We start from the raw sequence: 18,505 nt of genomic DNA, 5'->3' as shown, positions 1-18,505 counted from the left end.
CCAGCAAGCTTAGGTAATTGGTATTATGCGATGTGTGGGTGTTCCAATAAAACATAAAGCATCTAAAATTATGGAACATTTTTTTTTTGTCAGCAGACCAGAATATTAGTAGTAGATTTGCAGACGATTAGACAACCTAATCCATACCTTGATGTAACTTGTACAGCAATTATAGAGACAATATGTGTTTTGTAATAAAGAAATATTCTGGCTAGATACAAGTGGACTGGGAAGTACCGCCCTGACAGTGAATGATGTTTTATTCTAATCTTAGCACAAATAAAGTGAAGTCTTAAGGTCTTCACACTGGAGATAAGCAATGGGTCAATTCACAGCAAACTCTGGTCCCAAGATGGGGAGATGTTAGTGTTTTTTCTATTACCCAGATAGCACTGACAGACTGGCATGCTAAAGCAAAGAAAGGAGGGGAAATAAAACCTTAAAGCAACAGAACAAGGGCTTGTTTGCCGAAGAATTGGGCCAAACATTATGTCCAAATGCAAAGGTGTAGCATATGAGTGAAGGAGTCTTCCAGATCCCACCTTGTATCTCCAGTTGGGAGACATACCTGCCCATTTACATAATACTTTCACCTGTGTGATATTTTATTTCCCTTCATTTGCCCTGAAAAAAAAGTGTATTCTAGGAGCATCTCCAAGGCTGTAAGTTTTGACAGAATACAATGTTTGACATTTAAGGAATGAACAAGGAATTATTTATTTCGGGCTAGCAAGACTAGAACTAAACAAAGAAAACAAAAAAGCAAGCAGAACAGCATGTGGTTCACATGGTAATCTAAGACGTTAGATGTAAATTGGAAGGTCACTTTATCGTCTGGTATTTTCATTCAAAAGCTCTCGGATATGCAGAACTTGATTCTTGCTCATCTTTTTGGCAGTAGTATACCAAGGATGCTCACTGAAAAAACACAGCATCTCCTATGGGGCGACCTTATAACCTGCACACTGCAAGCAATCTGTTTATCTATAAAGTTATTATGTTTTGAAGAAGGGTGGGTGGGGATTTGTTTATTATGTTGCTTAAAGGGACACTATAGGCACCCAGACCACTTCAGCTCATTGAAGTGGTCTGGGTGCATAGTCCCAGGCAGGCCTCTTAATCCTGCAAAGGTATTTTTTTTAGTTTTTAATAGACTGCAATAATTACCTTTAAGGGTTATCCCCACCTCTAGTGGCTGTCTACTTGCTGACAGTCATGCAATCGATCTGGCTTTGAGTAAAGAAAGATGAAACCACGATCCTTGTAACATTTCATTCTACAAATACCATACAGTAGCTTAAAAATAATGAATAGATATCAGATTGATTATACAATCATACACACACACACACAAAAAAAAATAATAGTCACACCACTATTCCTTTATCAAATAATCGAAAGCCCTAAATTCGACCTTTAGAGAAGCAAGCATTATCTTCCACATAAGTGTTGCTGATTTTCAAATGATATTAATAATGGGATTATGATCCTTCTGCTGCCTTGAATTAGAACAGACTCCATTAAACAAAGAAATAGTTAACACAGATGTCCGAGGCAAAGTATGCTGTGCCTAGGAACAGACTGATCGATGTAACAAATACAATACAATGTTCCTTTCAAACTACACATTCCCAATCCATGTGTTGTATATCTACCTACTGCATATCAGTGTTACAAGGGACACACTAGTCACCAGAACAACCTCAGCATATTGTATTAGGTATTTGTTTTGGTGAGTATAATCAATCCCTTCAGGCTTTTTTCAGAGAAAGTGCAGTGTTAACATTACAGCCTAGGGATACCTCCACTGGCCACTCCTCAGATGGCTGCTAGAGGTGCTTCCTGGGGACGTGCAGCAGACTGGAGTAAAGGTAAGATTGTGCTTTATTTATGTGGGCAAGTGGGGGCCCGATGGTGGTTTTAACACTATAAGATTAGGAATACATTTGTGTTCCTGACCCTATAGTGTTCCTTTAACTTTCGTCAGATTTAGTTGACTAAAACTAAAATAATTCAGATGATTAAAATACAACTGAAACTATACTGAAATTTGCCGCCAAAATTAACACTGGTGGGTAAAACACATGGGGGAAGAAGGAGAGGAAATGAGACATATGGGGGGCTGAGGGAATGAAGACACATGGAGGGGCTGGGGGATAAAGACACATGGAGGGACGGGGGTATGAGACACATGGAGGGACGGGGGTATGAGACACATGGAGGGACGGGGGTATGAGACACATGGAGAGGCTGATGGGAGGAATTGAGACACATGGGGAGATGAGATGCATGGAGGGGCTTTGGGAAGGCATGAAGTGACAGAGTGGCTAGGGGAGAAAGAAACAAGGTGGTCGGGGAAGAGACACAAATGAGGCTGTGGAGAGAAAGAAACACACAGAGTGCCTGGGAGGTGGTCAAACAGCCACAGAGGGGCTGGGGAAAGGGCAAAAGATACAGACAAAGGTAGGGGCAATGGAGACAGACAGGGGCTTGAGTGGGGAGACACCCAGAGGGGCTCATAGGACACAAAGATACACAGAAAAGCTGAGAAAAGGGGGCAAAAGAGAAAGACCAGGGTTTGGAGGACACAGAGTCACAAAGGGTCTGGGGAAGGGGCAAGAGAGACCCATAGAGGCTTTAACTAGACCCATAAGATTTTAGTCATGTTGATTTAGCCTACTAATACTAGACAAAAACAATTCAAATGACTAAAATATGACAAACTAAAATGGATTTTTAATCAAAAGACTATGACTAAAACTACATTGAAATTTGCCGCCAAAATGAACACTGGCGGGTCAAACACATGGGGAGGGAGGAGAGGTAATGAGACACATGGGGGCCTGGGGGACAGACACATTGGGGGGGGGGGGGGGGGGGCTAGGGAAATTAGACACATTTGGGAGATAAGATGCATGCAGGGACTGGGGGAATACAAAGCGACAGAGGAGGGAGAAAAAGACAAGGTGCTAGGGAGGAGGAGACACACAGATGGGACTGTGGAGAAAAAGAGCCACAGATAGGTGCATGGGCGGGGATACACCCAGAGGGTCTGGGGAAGGGGCAAAGCAGATATATAGAGGCTTTAACTAAAGCCATTAGATTGTAATCGTGTTGACTAAATTCTATTGGAGATTTAGTAGACTAAAACTAGTACAATTCAGATGACTAAAATACGAATAATACTAACATTGCTTTTTAGTCAAAAGACTGACTAAAACTACATTGAAATTTGCTGTCAATATTAAAGGAGCACTATAGGGTCAGGAACACAAACATGTATTCCTGACCCTATAGGGTTAAAACCACAATCAAGCCACCCTGTCCCCCTCATGCCTCCCTAAAAATTGTAAAATCTTACTTGTATTCAAGCCTGAAGCTGAAACTCTGCATGCTGTTTGCCTCAGAAAAAAACTGCTGTCTGCTGACATCATCAGAAGTGGTGGCCTGATCCAATCACAATGCTTTCCCATAGGATTGGCTGAGACTGACAAAGAGCCAATTTAGGGGCAGAGCCAGCACAATTCAAACACAGCCCTGACCAATCAGCATCTCCTCATAGAGATGAATTGAATCAATGAATTTCTATGAGGAAAGTTCAGTGTCTGCATGCACTGTTGTAATGTAAGACACCGAATGTTTGGATGCAGTTTCTCTTTCAACTAGGGGGGACCTGGCACCCAGACCACTTCATTGAGCTGAAGTGATCTGGGTGCCTATAGTGGTCCTTTAAATCCAAAAGCATAAAATCAAAAGTATTCATCCAATTTGAAAATTTAGCTCTAAACCACACAACACAGTATATGTTGTAACCTGGTGTATTAATACAAATATGTAATGTCATCAAGGCAGAAGAACATTTCTAATGATTTGCTTTCTTTGGATTCTGAATCAATTATAATAATAACTGCACAGATTATCTCACAAACAATGTAGAAAATTGGTTAACACTGGTTATAAGTCAATAATTTGCTTCAGTGATTTAAAGCAATATGAAAGTGGCAAATAAGTTTTAATATGAATAGCATGAAAACATTGAAATAGAAATAAGAGAATGTTAAAACAAAGAATTGATTTTTAAAAATCCTACAATTTTTTGCTTAACTGAACATTTTCTATTTTGAATATGTCCTATTTCTAGAAACTATATTGTGTTCAGTTTACAAATAAAAAGAATGTTAAAGGCTCCAGTAGTTATGTAGGGGTTAAAATACAGTACATAATGACACCTGGTCACAAACCAGTCCCACCCAGGATGGCAAATAACCTGCCAGTGCAATTTTCCTAATAGTTTTACAATTAGGAAAATGTGCACATGAAGAAATAAAAAATAAAAAAAACCTTAAGGGGGTATTAATGTCAATAAAATACATCTGAACAGTGAAGGAATACCTATGTTTATCTTTCCTGAGCTACTCTAGAAAGGATTTTTTTTCTACGGCAATATTTACATAAAGATCTTTTAAAAATGCTCAAAAGAATATGCAATCAATTTAGAAAAATGGTGTTAAAATGCAATCAATTTAGAATAAGGGTGTTAAAATGCAATCAATTTAGAATAAGGGTGTTAAAATGCAATCAATTTAGAATAAGGGTGTTACAAGTTTAACACTTGGTTTTATGGAGAGACAAACATGATCAGAATTTGTAAACAATACCATATACTTTATTGTATACACATATTTACACATTTGTGTAATCGCCTAGATCTGTTTTTGCACATAAAAAGGGGCGGAGGGGGGAAACCAAACGTGATGACAGAAAACGAATCTTACTATATATTTATACTGTTTGTTTTATATAGTTGAAAAGCCAAGCTACAACTTACAGAATGATCTGAATGTTACTGTAACTAACAATCAGGCTGTGTTTGTAGCATGTACTGCGCTTGCCTTGATATCACATTGATTGCTTATTGAGGGAGTATGTCCCATCTGTCAGGAATTAAAGCTTTATCTTATCCTGTGAAATCAGTTAAATGTAACGTATGAAAGTGCTATGAGGTAATATTTATTTACAGCATACATGTTCCACAATCCAGGCGTTTCATTGTTAGTCAGTGACAAATCTAGAATGTTCGCTCTATTGACACATCAGAATTCTTGTTTGTAATAACTTACTTTTCATCCTTCGAATAAAGTAACTTTTATTTCAGTCCATGTGAAAGCTAGAATGAAACACACTGCTTGTGGAACCGTCACCTTGGCTCACGCTCTAAAGTGCAGTTTGAGGCTATTGTAGACTAGAAAACATGGGATAGTCTCAAGATACGTTGTAAAATCCCTTACATATTTACACAATTCTCAACATTTTAAGGTCACCTGTCACCATGTATCAGGTACACTATAATGTTAGAGATCAAGGAGATTGGTTATTCCTGTAAGAAACACGAACTTGTATGTTTCCACATTTTAAGGTAGTAACAGATGAAAAAGGCATAGTAATCAAGTAACTGACAAATGAACATGTATACATCTTTCAGAATACGTTTTCCTTGAAAGTATATTTCTGAAGACCCTTAAAAAAAAAAAAAAAAAAAGGAAAAGTTGGTTTTAAGCAATAGGCTATTTAAGAGATGTGGGCATTAGTTTATCTATTAGGGGCTTACTGTGCACTGAAAGCCTCTGGCATAAAAAATTGCCCAACTTTGAAAACAAATCCGGCTTTCATACATTATTAACTGTTACTAGTACTTTAAATATATATATATATTTTTTTAAATCAGTGCTATATGTAGCTATATGACATGTTCATTTATAGTCCCGTGTTGTCATCCTGTGTATTTTCACAAGGGATATAACAAAGTTATCTTGACTATTCAGATCTGTACGGTTTCCAGTCTTTTATCAGCCTTGTGAAAGAATGCCATTGGACAATTTATAGACCCAGAGTGGTATGAGAATCTCTGCAGGAAGCAAGGCATGGCCTGCAGTAAATAGCCCATATATCATCAACTTGTGGGCAGCAGGAGAAAGGTATTCATGCAACTTAGGGGTTTTACAATACTTTTCTTACTGTTGTGCCATTCTCTAATAAGGGAATGAGTTGTCTGAAAGAAAATGCTGTTTGACAACAAAAATTTGGATGGAATTTCTTTTTAGGATAGTTGTGTGGTGTTCCTTGTAAAATAAAATGTGTGAAGAGTCCCCCCCTTTCCCCCCCCGACCAGGAGGTAGACCTCTTGCAGTGATTAACCAGAGAAAGAGCATTTGGAGGATTGTTAGGCTAAACTGTTCATTGTCATTGTGTGATGGTTTGTCTCCAGCAATAGAAGCCAAATCATTCATTGTTCACTTCACTGAGCAGTAACTGGAGCTCCTGGGTCACCATGCTCAGCGTTCCAAAGCCGATAGAACTCGGTGAAATCAACATAAGGTTCCACTCTACCGTCCTCATCTGGTTGCAGGGAGGGAGATGGGCGAGAGCGGAAGAGACCACTATCCGAGCTAGAGCTGCTGCTTTGAGTATGAGTGTTGGTCGACTGGAGAGTAGCACTTGGTGATTGTCTAAAAGATGTGACAGTAAAAATGATAAAAATGTAAATAAATTAAAATATACAGCTTCAGTATTAACACATTACTAATTTCAGAGTGTCCTGGGTCCTATCCTATGCTTCTGAATGATCTCAATCTTAAAAGATTTTCAAACAATACACTAAGCCGTTATAGCATGAGTGGCCAAAAGGTAGATCCCCCATATGTTGTAGAACTACAACTCCCATGATGCTTTACACACCTTTAGAATGACAAAGCCTCAATGGGCACCCTTGCATTATAGTATTGTTATAATGAATGGTACTGGGGAGGGCATAATTAATATTTGCAATGAAATTAGGTGTTAATGTGTATTACTAAATTGTTAGGTGCTTTATTTAAAAAAAACAAAAAAAAAAAAAAAAAAAACTAACACTACGCAAGGGAGGGAAAGAGATTGCCAACTGACCATTTGCATCCAGAGTACAAGGAAGGTGGTCAAATAATTTTTATATGGAGCAGGCAGGAGATGGACAAGCTGTCCATTTGCTGACAGACCAGCCAAAGTGTGGTCAGCATTTCAATCCACAGACAAAGCAGTCAAGGGGTATTCAACCTGTTCACCCACAGAGTGAGCAGGTTGGAAGTGGTTGCTAATCTAGTCAGGGCAGGAATGGAGTGTGCAGCCTGTACACATGCAGACATTCTGAAAACCATAAGTCAAATTGTGTACTATAACGAATACTAGACAGAACATTACTATTTTATTATTTATATAGCGCCATCAGATTCCATAGCGCTGTACAATGGGTGGACTAACAGACATGTAATTGTAAACATACAACTGGATGTACAGGAACAGAGAGGTGGAGGGCCCTGCTCAATGAGCTTAAATTCTAGAGGGAGTGGGGTATAGTGACACAAAGGGTAAAAGTAGGGGTACGAAGTAAGTTGTTGGAAAAGTATTCACTGAGGGCTTAGTAGGTCATTTTGACAGTTACAGGAGAGGAGTCATGGGGGTTAAGGGATAAAAGCCTGCTAACAGTTTAATTGACGTGCTTTCTTGAAGAAGTGAGTTTCCAATGATTTTTTAAATGAGTGGAGACTGGGTGAAAGTCTTAGGGAGAAGGGAAGGGGGTTCAACAGAAGACGTGCAGCCATAGAGAAATCTTGGAGACGAGCATTAGAGGTGGGAGTACGGACTGAGGATATACGTAGGTCTTTGGCAGAGCGCAGGGGCCTCAACGGGACATACTTGTGTATTAGGGAGGATAGGTAGGTTGGAGCAGCATTATGCAGGGACTTGTAAGCAAGCACCAGAATCTTAAACACTTTTTGAAAAGAAGGTTAACTTTTAATTATCTATTGTTAAATATAAGCCCTGGCTCTGAACCCTAAAACACAATGTTCTGATCAACTCTCTCCTTTGGGGTAAGGCAATAAACTGAATGCACTGTATTCTTCTCAACACAAAAGAAAATATCTTTGTACAAACGTGTACAAACGGTTGCTACTAAGGGCTGTTTACTTATACCTGTAAAAATAGTGCACATAAAGTGAGTCAAATATTATTCACAAGATGAAAAAATGATTGCACGTAATTATGCAAGATCAAGATTTGCAGTATGTGCCTTTTATGAAGTGTACAGAAAAGCCAAAAGTACTCTCCTTCACCTTTAGTGCTCACTTATTCTTCCATACTGGTGAAAATTCTATTTACCGACGATACATAAGTTCTCATAATCCCCCTCCCCTTCAGCCTGCCCCATTCCTACTCCACCACACGACAACCCGCACCTGACTGTACAAAAATAATTCATGACAATTAAGATCCTTGATGTGGTCAAAGCCCTGATCTGCAGGGCCGGTGCAAGGATTTTTGCCGCCCTAGGCAAAAGAAAAATTTGCCGCCCCCCCCCCATGTGACATCACAATGCCCCACCCATATGATCTGCCATATGAACTAGCGTCAGTGCTGCACACTGTGTTTACATTAAAAAGCCTGCAGGGACACGCTATAGACACCGGAACCACTTCATTAAGCTGCAGTGGTTCTGGGGACTATAGTGTCCCTTTAATGTGAGGTTAATTAGAGATTAGTGTCACTAATAATATACTAGATTGCCTACTTACAACCAGATGAAGATGGTGATGGGCACTGGCTGCAGTTTTGCTCCACTGGTCTGGTGTAGAACCGGATCTCTAGAGGCTCTTTGTAACTGCGGTCACAAAATTCAATGTTCTGGGAGAACAGGAAGCACCTCAAGGTCTGGGCCCCAGGGCCTGACGGTGAGTATTCCCATAAGGCCCACCCATAAGTCCACCTGTATGTCCCACCCATTAAATTCGCTCACCGGGAGTGTAGTGTGTAGGGGATGTGTTATGTGTTATTGTAGAGGATCTAATGTGTGTGCTTATGGAATGTAGTGTATAGGCATACCAGTTTGTGTAGGTGATGCAGTGTGTTTGTGTGTAGTGGAAGCAGTGTGTGTTTGTGGTTGTGTGTAAGGGATCCAGTGTGTGAATCTGTGTTTGTATGCATAAGGGATGCAAGGTGTGTGTCTGTAAGTGTGTGCATTGAGTGTGTGTAAGAAATGCATTGTTTCTGTGTGTATGTAAGTGAAGCAGTGTGTGTGTGTGTGTGTGTGTTTGCATGTGTGTGTAAGGGATGCATTGTGTGTTTCTGTGTATGTATAGGGATGCATTGTGTGTGTGTGTAGTGTGAAAGAGCTCTCCATGCTGTCCCTTAGTGGTCTCTCCTCACCCCCTCTTCCTGTGTTCTTCTCACCTCACCCCCCCCTCCCTGTGTTCTTCTCACCTCACCCCCCCTCCCTGTGTTCTTTTCACCTCACCACCCCTCCCTGTGTTCTTCTTACTCCCCCCTCCCCTCTTCTGCTTACTCCCCCCTCCCCTCTTCTTCTTACTCCCCCTCCACTTGTCTTCTTCTTACTCCCCCCACCCCTCTTCATACTCCCCCTCCCCCCTTCTTAGCCCCCTCCACTTTTCTTCTTACTCCCCCCTCCCTTGTTTCCTTCTTACTCCCCCCTCCCTTGTTTCCTTCTTACTCCCCCACCTTCCCTCTTCTTCTTACCCCCCCTCCCCTCCCCTCGTTCTTCTTACCCCCCAGTTCTTCTTACCCCCCCAGTTCTTCTTACCCCCCCAGTTCTTCTTATCTCCCTCCCCTCCCCCAGTTCTTCTAACCCCCCCACTCTCCCCCAGTTCTCCTCCTAACCTCACCTCCCCTGTAGCGTGGCCGAGCTCCTCTCCGGTCAGCGGTACAGGAGTTTCTGTTTCCTGTACCCGGCCGGACTGACAGGAAGTGCACACTCAGTGTGCACTTCCTGTCAGTCCGGCCGGGTCGCGGACCGGAGAGGAGCTTGGCCACGCTACAGGAAGGGGAGGTGAGGCAGTGCGGCAGCCGCCTGAGCGCTCTCTATAGAGCGCTCAGGCGGCTGCAACATTTAAAGGGCCCTGCTGATCTGCTGTTTTGACAGTTTGAAACAAACAGTCCCTCCCTCTAGTTATGGTTCCAGCACATGGAAGACCGCTGTTCCATGGAGGAACTTATATTTGAGTACACCCATTAGCATTAAATATATCTCAACATTTGGAGCCACTGGCCTTCTTTTCACAGACTCAAGAGATTTTCATACCCTCATACAATAGGAAGCTGTACCCACCAAATCTGATTCCTTCCTGCCCCCCTAAAGTCTACCCATCCCCCTACCTTCCTTCACCTCTAATATTAGGAGTACTCCAATATCTATGTAAACGCAGGCGCTGTAATTATACACTTGAAACAAGCTTTAAGAGGCTCTCATGATTCACGTTTAAGTTGAATTAGTAATGAATAGGACTGTAGATATGTTTTACCTGGATTTCCTTAGCACTGACATGCAGCATTTCAAAATAAAAAGTGCAGCAAATACAGGTTTCAAGCACCATAACCACTTTAATTCATGATGCTTGGAATAATCCTTCATATTGTTATCCAAACATGAGATATATATTTTTTAATTCTTTATTTTTCTTGTGCATTAGATTACAGTACAGAGTAGTCTGTAGCGCCACGACAGCGGTTACAGGCATTTCAACGGCATACATGGTCATGGCAAAGAGAAACTGCACTTTTTTTTTTGTAGATAAATAAGAAACGCTAGGAACTTTGTTAAGCTTATAAACGTAGTAAATACATGCTTGCTTTGCACGTCTATTGTGTTGGGTCACGAGTGGGTCGACAGGCTGAAAATATTAAACATACTATGATTCCACCGTGCGCAGTGGTGATTAGGGACAAATAAACATTGCCTGACTAGTGAAGATTTACACATTAGACATATTAGCATAATTGCACACATTTTTGCTAAGTGACCAAGAGTTTCTAGATAGTAACAAAATTAAACTAAGTTAACTGAAAACAGGTTGAACATATATGCCTTAGGACTTAGGTAATATTCTCATTATATCTAGCTGCTTTCTGGCATTCCAGGTTATGTTAAGCTCGGCTAATTTTAATATATATATATTAAAGGAACACTATAGTCACCTAAATTACTTTAGCTAAATAAAGCAGTTTTAGTGTATAGATCATTCCCCTGCAATTTCACTGCTCAATTCACTGTCATTTAGGAGTTAAATCACTTTGTTTCTGTTTATGCAGCCCTAGCCACACCTCCCCTGGCTATGATTGACAGAGCCTGTATGAAAAACAAAACTGGTTTCACTTTCAAACAGATGTAATTTACCTTAAATAATTGTATCTCAATCTCTAAATTGAACTTTAATCACATACAGGAGGCTCTTGCAGGGTCTAGCAAGCTATTAACATAGCAGGGGATAAGAAAATCTTAATTAAACAGAACTTGCAATAAGGAAAGCCTAAATAGGGCTCTCTTTACAGGAAGTGTTTATGGAAGACTGTGCAAGTCACATGCAGGGAGGTGTGACTAGGGTTCATAAACAAAGGGATTTAACTCCTAAATGGCAGATAATTGAGCAGTGAGGCTGCAGGGGCATGTTCTATACACCAAAACTGCTTCATTAACCTAAAGTTGTTCAGGTGACTATAGTGTCCCTTTAATGTCGCTTTTCAAGTATTTTCTCCTGTTTAGCTGGAGAGGCAGGTGAGGTATACGTTTAGCTATGCCAAAAATGCATGAAACAACACAAGATCTGCACTAGGGCCCAGGGACAGTTAGTGTTAGGTAAACAGTCTAGGTAGGGAGGCCGTTAGAGTGCCATTAATTACTAGGCTAGGAACATGTAGAGACATATATAGTGACATGACATATATAACCACGGGTTATTTCTGCAGGAGATGCCCCTGTGGGGAACTTGAGAAAAAGCAGGTTCCATGTGTATTGGTCCCCGGATGGTAATTATGGGGGTTATAGTCCAAGTCCAGCCCAGAGAATAATGCTTAAAAACTTTAAAAAAAATAATGCGGTTCAACTCGGGCAGGGTGCCATGGTCACTAGGTACTTGCAGGGTTGTAAGGATAGTCATCCGAGTAAGTAATGTGGCTCGAACAGTCCATGCCAGGGTTGGTGCAAATCAGCCGATGGATTAAGGGCATGATGGTACCTGAGATGCACTGGTGGTACCTCTGTGGGATTGCGCGTTAGAGGACCTGCTTGGGTTCATTTAGGCCATACACAGTGCTGGCAGGCTGTTTGCTCTGAAGGATGCATATCAGTCAGGGAAAGTATTGTTGCATTGCGCCGCATAGAAAAGACATGGTTGCAGATGCAGCCATTGAAGTCGTCCTTCAGGCAGATAAAATGGGCCCCAGGAGAGTGATGGCGTCCTCCACAGACGCGAAGGTTTGTATTTTATTTCCTTCTCCCACCCGATATATGTGTAGTTAGCAGCCCCTTAATCTGCTCAATGTAATCCCCAGGGCAGGTTGCTGTGTTGATCCGGTGGTATTGGATGGTTTCTCCTGCGGCAAGTCACCCATGTGGCTGGCGTGCGGCGGCCATTTTAGGGAATACCGCCGGGGAGTTTCCCATAGCAGGGTGGTAGTTTTCGGCCCCGCTTGTCATGACAAGGGGGGGGGGGGGGACGCCAGACACCGGCCGGAGACCCGGGAGAGCGGCTGTCTCGTCCCGGCTCAAGCTCCTCATGCCTCGGGCCTTCATCGGGTCACTGTAGGCATCTTGAAGGGTATCCCCTCGTACCCCAGGATCTGGGGATCAGTGTGAGTGTTGTTGCGGGTGGCTGGGGAAAATTTTGCCTCCAGTTTGCGCCGTTTTCTCGGCCCCAAAGCGGGAGCTCAGACAGAGCGTGTCTGATCCTGTCGGCGGTCCGGCCCCGCCCCCAAACATGAGATATTAACCTATTAAACTGGAAATAGTTCACCTTGCAATGCTGTTATCATTATCTATGTATTTCTCAAAGTATATAACAAAATCAGTTCTGATATAATTGTTAAACTAATGTGAAAGTTATTATGCTAAATATGAAATCTTCACCTGGTTGCACATATTTAAGATAACCAGCAATAATAAGTAATTATTTAATTAAAATCTGTATTTTTGAAGCAATTTATAAAATGCCTCCCATGTGGTTGTTCACTAATGTACACATTATGGAAAATTGCACTAAAAATTCCCCTTTTCGCATTTTATATGGTGGCTTTTAAAAAATATTTTTAATTTATTAAGTTGCAAACTAAACGTATTTCCGAAACGTTTATGATCTACTGAGAAAAAAAACAACAACATATAATCTGTGAGGGTAATGTTCAGAAAACAACAACAACAACCAGTGATATTGATGTTGAAATGCAGTGAGTATGGCCTACAACAAGGATCTCGAACTCTGACCCTACTGATATTTATGACCTACAAATCCCAGAATTATTTGAATGCAATAGATGGATAGAGAAGAATGAGAGTTGTAAAACCTGGGAACCAGAGTTTGAGATGCCTGGCCTAAAAGCTAAAGGGTTAATATCTCATCTACTACAACAGGGAGGTATGGGAGAGCCTGTCCATCTACCTTCTGAGTATCAGGGTATTCTGGGTAACTAATATTTATTGTTGTTTATTTTTATGCTTTTTTGTAACACTGAACATGCTAGTTCTGGTGCCAAATAAGCTGCTGTTGAGGAGCCAAATTCCTAAACGGTGTGTTAAAATGTGCTTTATTTTACAGAAGAAACAAACAGCTCTCAACTGAATTTCAATGCAATACTAATAGTAAGTTTATTTACTTCCTGTTTTGCCCATACAACTTATGTTGAACATTTCCCAATATACATATATATTGTCTATCCTTCTATCTTTCAATCACAGTTATCTTAAAAAAAAAAAAAAAAAAAAAAAAGACCTTTATATCTGCAGGGCCTATGCCACCAGCATAAAAATTACTCACCACTGCCAGGCATAACATACGTACTCACTAGGAGTGAGTTTCTACTTGCCAGGGCTAAATTTCCACTTGCCAAACACTAATAGCGAATGGAAATTTTGAGCCATGATGTCTGCAGATACTTAGACTGATGATGGTAGTCATGCATATGTTGCATGTGCTATTGATACGGTTAAATCTACAATTACATTAAACTAAGGACAAAGGAAAGACTAACCCCTCCCCTTCTTTTACTGTTACTGGCAAGGCAATATGTCAGTCAGTTTTCTGCTCATGATCTATTATTTAAGTTTTAACATATCAACAATACATTGCAGTTCTTGTCTTTCTCAGTTGCGCATCTTTAAACGTACTATTCATCATCCATACACCGCTCCACGTTATATATATCAACTATCATAGAACTCTCCCTGCATTACACCTACCATTACAAATTTAGATGCCCTGTTACACAGAATAAAGACACACCCCTCCCTCCACACGCACTGTCCGGCTCCAATTTCTTATTTTCTGTAAAGTCATTGACATGGGGAATTGCAGTTGGAAGGAATAAAGCACTGGGGCCACTGTAACAATGACAGTCATTATAGGGAGGGGGTGAGCAGGCAATACATTTATCCCATGTGTATAGCTCCCAGGTGTGTTATCTCTGAAGGTCTTCTCGATCTTTGTTACTTCCTCCATGCACACCAATAGAAAAAGGATGATTTCTGGAGGGAAACACACTCCAAAGCTGCAGTATCACCCTTGTCTGTGTACACTGTTGTATGTGAATACACACAAGAGTTTGCTGTAAGCAGCAGCCATCACAGGAAAATATATCACATATTTACTATGTAAACTGATATTAACAAGGTACATGTTTTACAAGCTCTATACATTCTTGAATGTTTCCTGGAAATCATCATGATGAAATGTGTGCTGCAGGTTATGTGGGAGCAGTGAAGTAAAGTGATAGATGCTTTATATTACATTTGGGAATCATGTGGGACTGTATACTATATGATAGTCTCACAAAAATATAGCTGCCAAATAAGTGCCATTGGAGCTATGCTTTATTTGTCTTTAGTGTGTATATGCTGGGTGGAGATTAAGTACCCTGTGACTAGTTAGATTTACTTCCCATACTTTGGGGCTTGCTTTGAGAGCCTGTTTACTTCTGTTGAGCCCTGATAAATAAAAAAATTATACTAGCGTCATAAGGTCTCTTACCACCAAAAGAACATCTATGGCTAGAAAAAAAAATGTATTCCTGACACTACAGTGTTAAAACGACAATCTAGCCCCCCCTGATCTCCCTAAATATAGTGAAATCTTACCTGCATTCAAGTCTGCAGCTGATGACTGCCCCTGATCTGCCTGCTTGGCTGACATCATCAGAAGTGATTCTCTGAGTCAATCACAATGCTTTCCCATAGGACTGGCTAAGACTGTCAAAGAGGCAGATCAGTGGAAGAGCAAGCACAGGCCAAACACAGCCCCCTGGATAATCAGCATATCCTCATAGAGCATTAATTAATGCATCTCTATGTAGAAAGTCCAATGTCTGCATGCAGAGGGTGGAGGAGACACTGAATGGCAGTCACTGCCCGAAGAAGCACCTCTAGCAGTCATATGAGGAGTGGCCAGAGGAGGTTTTCCTAGGCTGTAATGTAAACACTGTATTGTTACAGTGTTTACAGTGTTTACTGCAAAAAGCCTGGAGGGAATGATTATACTCACCAGAACAAATACAATAAGCTGTAGTTGTCCTGGTGACTATAGTGTCCCTTTAAAGTCACCTATAGTACTTTGAGAGAATATACAATACAATCGGAATAGAATCATATCAGTAGGCAAAAGAAACTGACACTCTCAGGTCTGCACACCAAAAGCTGCTGACAGTGGGACTGGACACAACCTATAACGGTCTACAGCAGGCTTCCCCAAACTCCAGCCCTCCAGATGTTGCTGAACTACAACTTTCATGATTCTCTAAATGAAATAGATAGACTGAGAATCATGGGAGTTGTAGTTCAGCAACATCTGAAGGGCCAGAGTTTGGGGAAGCCTGGTCTACAGGAATGGATCCCTGTTGGATGCACCAGCTCTGCTGGTGGGAAATATGCAGTATATCTTTGCCCACTTGTTTATCTATACATACTTTTACTGCAGTCAGAGGTAAGTTTCATGTCTATAGTGGCAGATAATAACTTATCTTGTATTGCAGGAAAAGGAAATAACTGGTGGTTTTGCAAACTAACAAACCAAAGATCCCTGTGAGATTTACAGATGTTATGTTGTTTTTTTGTTTGTTGTTTTTTTACTTAAATCAAATTTCTTTAAATAAAATACTTCTGGATGAAAATCTTAAATTTTTGTTAAATGTATTCCATTAATTGCAGTTATTTGCACTTGTGTCTGCACAAATAACATGCACCTTCTCACAGAAAGAAATGTTATAAAATGAACAAACAAAGTTCAGAAAAAGATCTTAAACCCATTGTTATTCTACAAATCTATGTACACACAATAAACAGCTTACCACAAAGAATTATTCCAAGTACAATGACCAATTCCGTTATTGAAGTGGTCATGGTGCTTTGCAGTCATATTTTCAATATGAAACTCTGCACTTACTAATATGTTTTATATTGCTGTCAGAGGTGTAACTCCACCTCCGGTAACAGTATTTATATGTCATGAGCCAGCCAAGAACAAGAGTTCCAGGCTGGTTAATGTCAATTTTGTGCATATTCTTTGTACAGAGGTTCATTCATTGTAGCTGACATTCTCTGCCAATGAATGACCGGTGGGACTGGCATCTAACTTCTGCAGAAGCTAGATACATAACACCCGGCATCAGAGAAGGCTTGGAGCCTGGCAGGGACCCATGTAAAAGGGCAAACCCAAAATGACACTCTTTTTTATTTATTTATTTTTTTAAAACAATACATTTTTAAGGATTCAAGTAACACTTTATGCTGCTGTTCTTTTTTTTTTTTTTCTTTAAACATACTTTGTTTAACTACTTCAGTTAACAAGCATTGATGTTTCAGCAAATATATGAATGTTAGTTCACCTTGCAATAATTTCAGCATTATCTGTGTATTGCTAGTGCTACATAACAAAATCCATTCATATAACTGGTAAACTAATCTGAAAAGTTATTTTTCTAAATATGAAATGTTCATCTGTTGAGAAATATTAAATATAACAACCAGCAATTAATCTTTAGGTTTAAAAAACATGATTTAAATCAAATGCACCCTGATAGACTCACATTGAAATATTACTGATAATTTAATTCTTCAGTCTGAAAAGACTACAAAAACTGAATGTGTGCTCAAAATAAAAATAAATTCATTTTTTAAGTCCTCCTAGAGAAGAGATATGGAGAGGGATTTCATTTTCTTGGTTGGTTTGTGTGTTTAAAGGGAAACCATAGTGCCAGGCACCATAGCTTCCCTCTCTGTCTAGCACCCTCTGTCAATCCCTTGGTGCAAAACCCCTTCTGTCGCTTACCTGGGTCCTGTGCAGAAGTCCCTCAGCGCTGGATCGGGTCCATCTTCTCTCCTCCTCGGCTTGCTAGCGGGCGAGACACAATGTGCATGCGCGGCAATGGCCGCGCTCACATTTAGGATTTCACATTAGGAAATGATGGTACCAGGAAGCAGTAGGTAAATAAATGAAAAGGTATATATATAATAATGTACTATTTATTTAACCAAATAAAAAGACAATAACACAGTGATAAAATACTTTTAGGAGTCCCACTTGATGCGTTTCGCCTCTCCAAGGCTTCGTCAGCACTGTCTGAAGAGATATATATACACACCTTTTAATTTATTTACCTACTGGTTCCTGGTACCATCATATTGTTAGGTAGGGATTATACAACCCACGCCGTTTACACCAGAGCAGCTCCTGCTCTGGTAAATGTAAGTACATTACCTTATTTGTCATCTGATTTTCCATCAGTACTTACTTCACCATTGGAGTTTTTTCCTGTATTTACCTCCACATATATCCTGCACATTGCACCTTTTTGAAGCATCTGTGGCGACTGCATCACTATATATCCTTAGACAGGGATTGTTCCGTACATGCGCAAAACAGCTGAGCTCTAAGTTAGCGCAATAAAATGTGAGTAGAAGTGACCTAAGATTATCTACTTATCACATATGCACTTTACATACTGTGCTGCACTAATATTTTGCCTTTTCTTCTCATTTTGAGGTCAATTGTGTATAATCATTTGAAGACTATGTACGTATAACATTTTACACATATGCTGGGCATGGTTTACTCTGTTTTTTCTTGAAATGTTCTGGGTGCCAATAGTGTCCCTTTAAATCACAAGTGCATGCAACTGGAAGGTGTAATTATCAGGGAAATATTATTGGGGTGTGCTTGCCCAAGTCACTGTTGCCAGTAAGGTGTATGAGGGTGCAAAGAAGTCAAAGGACATAGGAGTGATGGAGTGAGTACATGATGTTCAGGCATCAACATATACTATGAACTACCCAAATAATGTCCTCCCCATATATGAATACCTTACTGGGTTTTGTTTAAATTCAAAGCAGGTATTTTAAAAGAGACAGATTTGGTATTTGTTCGTATGTCTATTAGCTGCCTACGAAATGGCTACTTGATACATATAATAATGTTCTGAACAG

At 40.4% G+C, this 18,505-nt stretch overlaps 1 protein-coding gene across 1 annotated transcript in view; it reads right to left on the bottom strand.

Moving 5' to 3' along the window:
* Window positions 1-4,188: 4,188 nt before the first annotated feature.
* TAB1 (TGF-beta activated kinase 1 (MAP3K7) binding protein 1) overlaps window positions 4,189-18,505 on the bottom strand; it is a 58,097-nt gene continuing 43,780 nt past the window's right edge. Inside the window, exon 11 of the mRNA XM_063426391.1 lies at window positions 4,189-6,506. Within this exon, the coding sequence (XP_063282461.1) occupies window positions 6,296-6,506 (211 nt within the window). The 3' untranslated portion in view covers window positions 4,189-6,295. The remainder of the gene's footprint in view (window positions 6,507-18,505) is intronic.

This window comes from Pelobates fuscus, chromosome 7 (assembly GCF_036172605.1).
Source record: "Pelobates fuscus isolate aPelFus1 chromosome 7, aPelFus1.pri, whole genome shotgun sequence".
Classification (NCBI taxonomy): Eukaryota; Metazoa; Chordata; class Amphibia; order Anura; family Pelobatidae; genus Pelobates; species Pelobates fuscus.
This window is presented reverse-complemented; position numbering and strand designations above follow the sequence as displayed.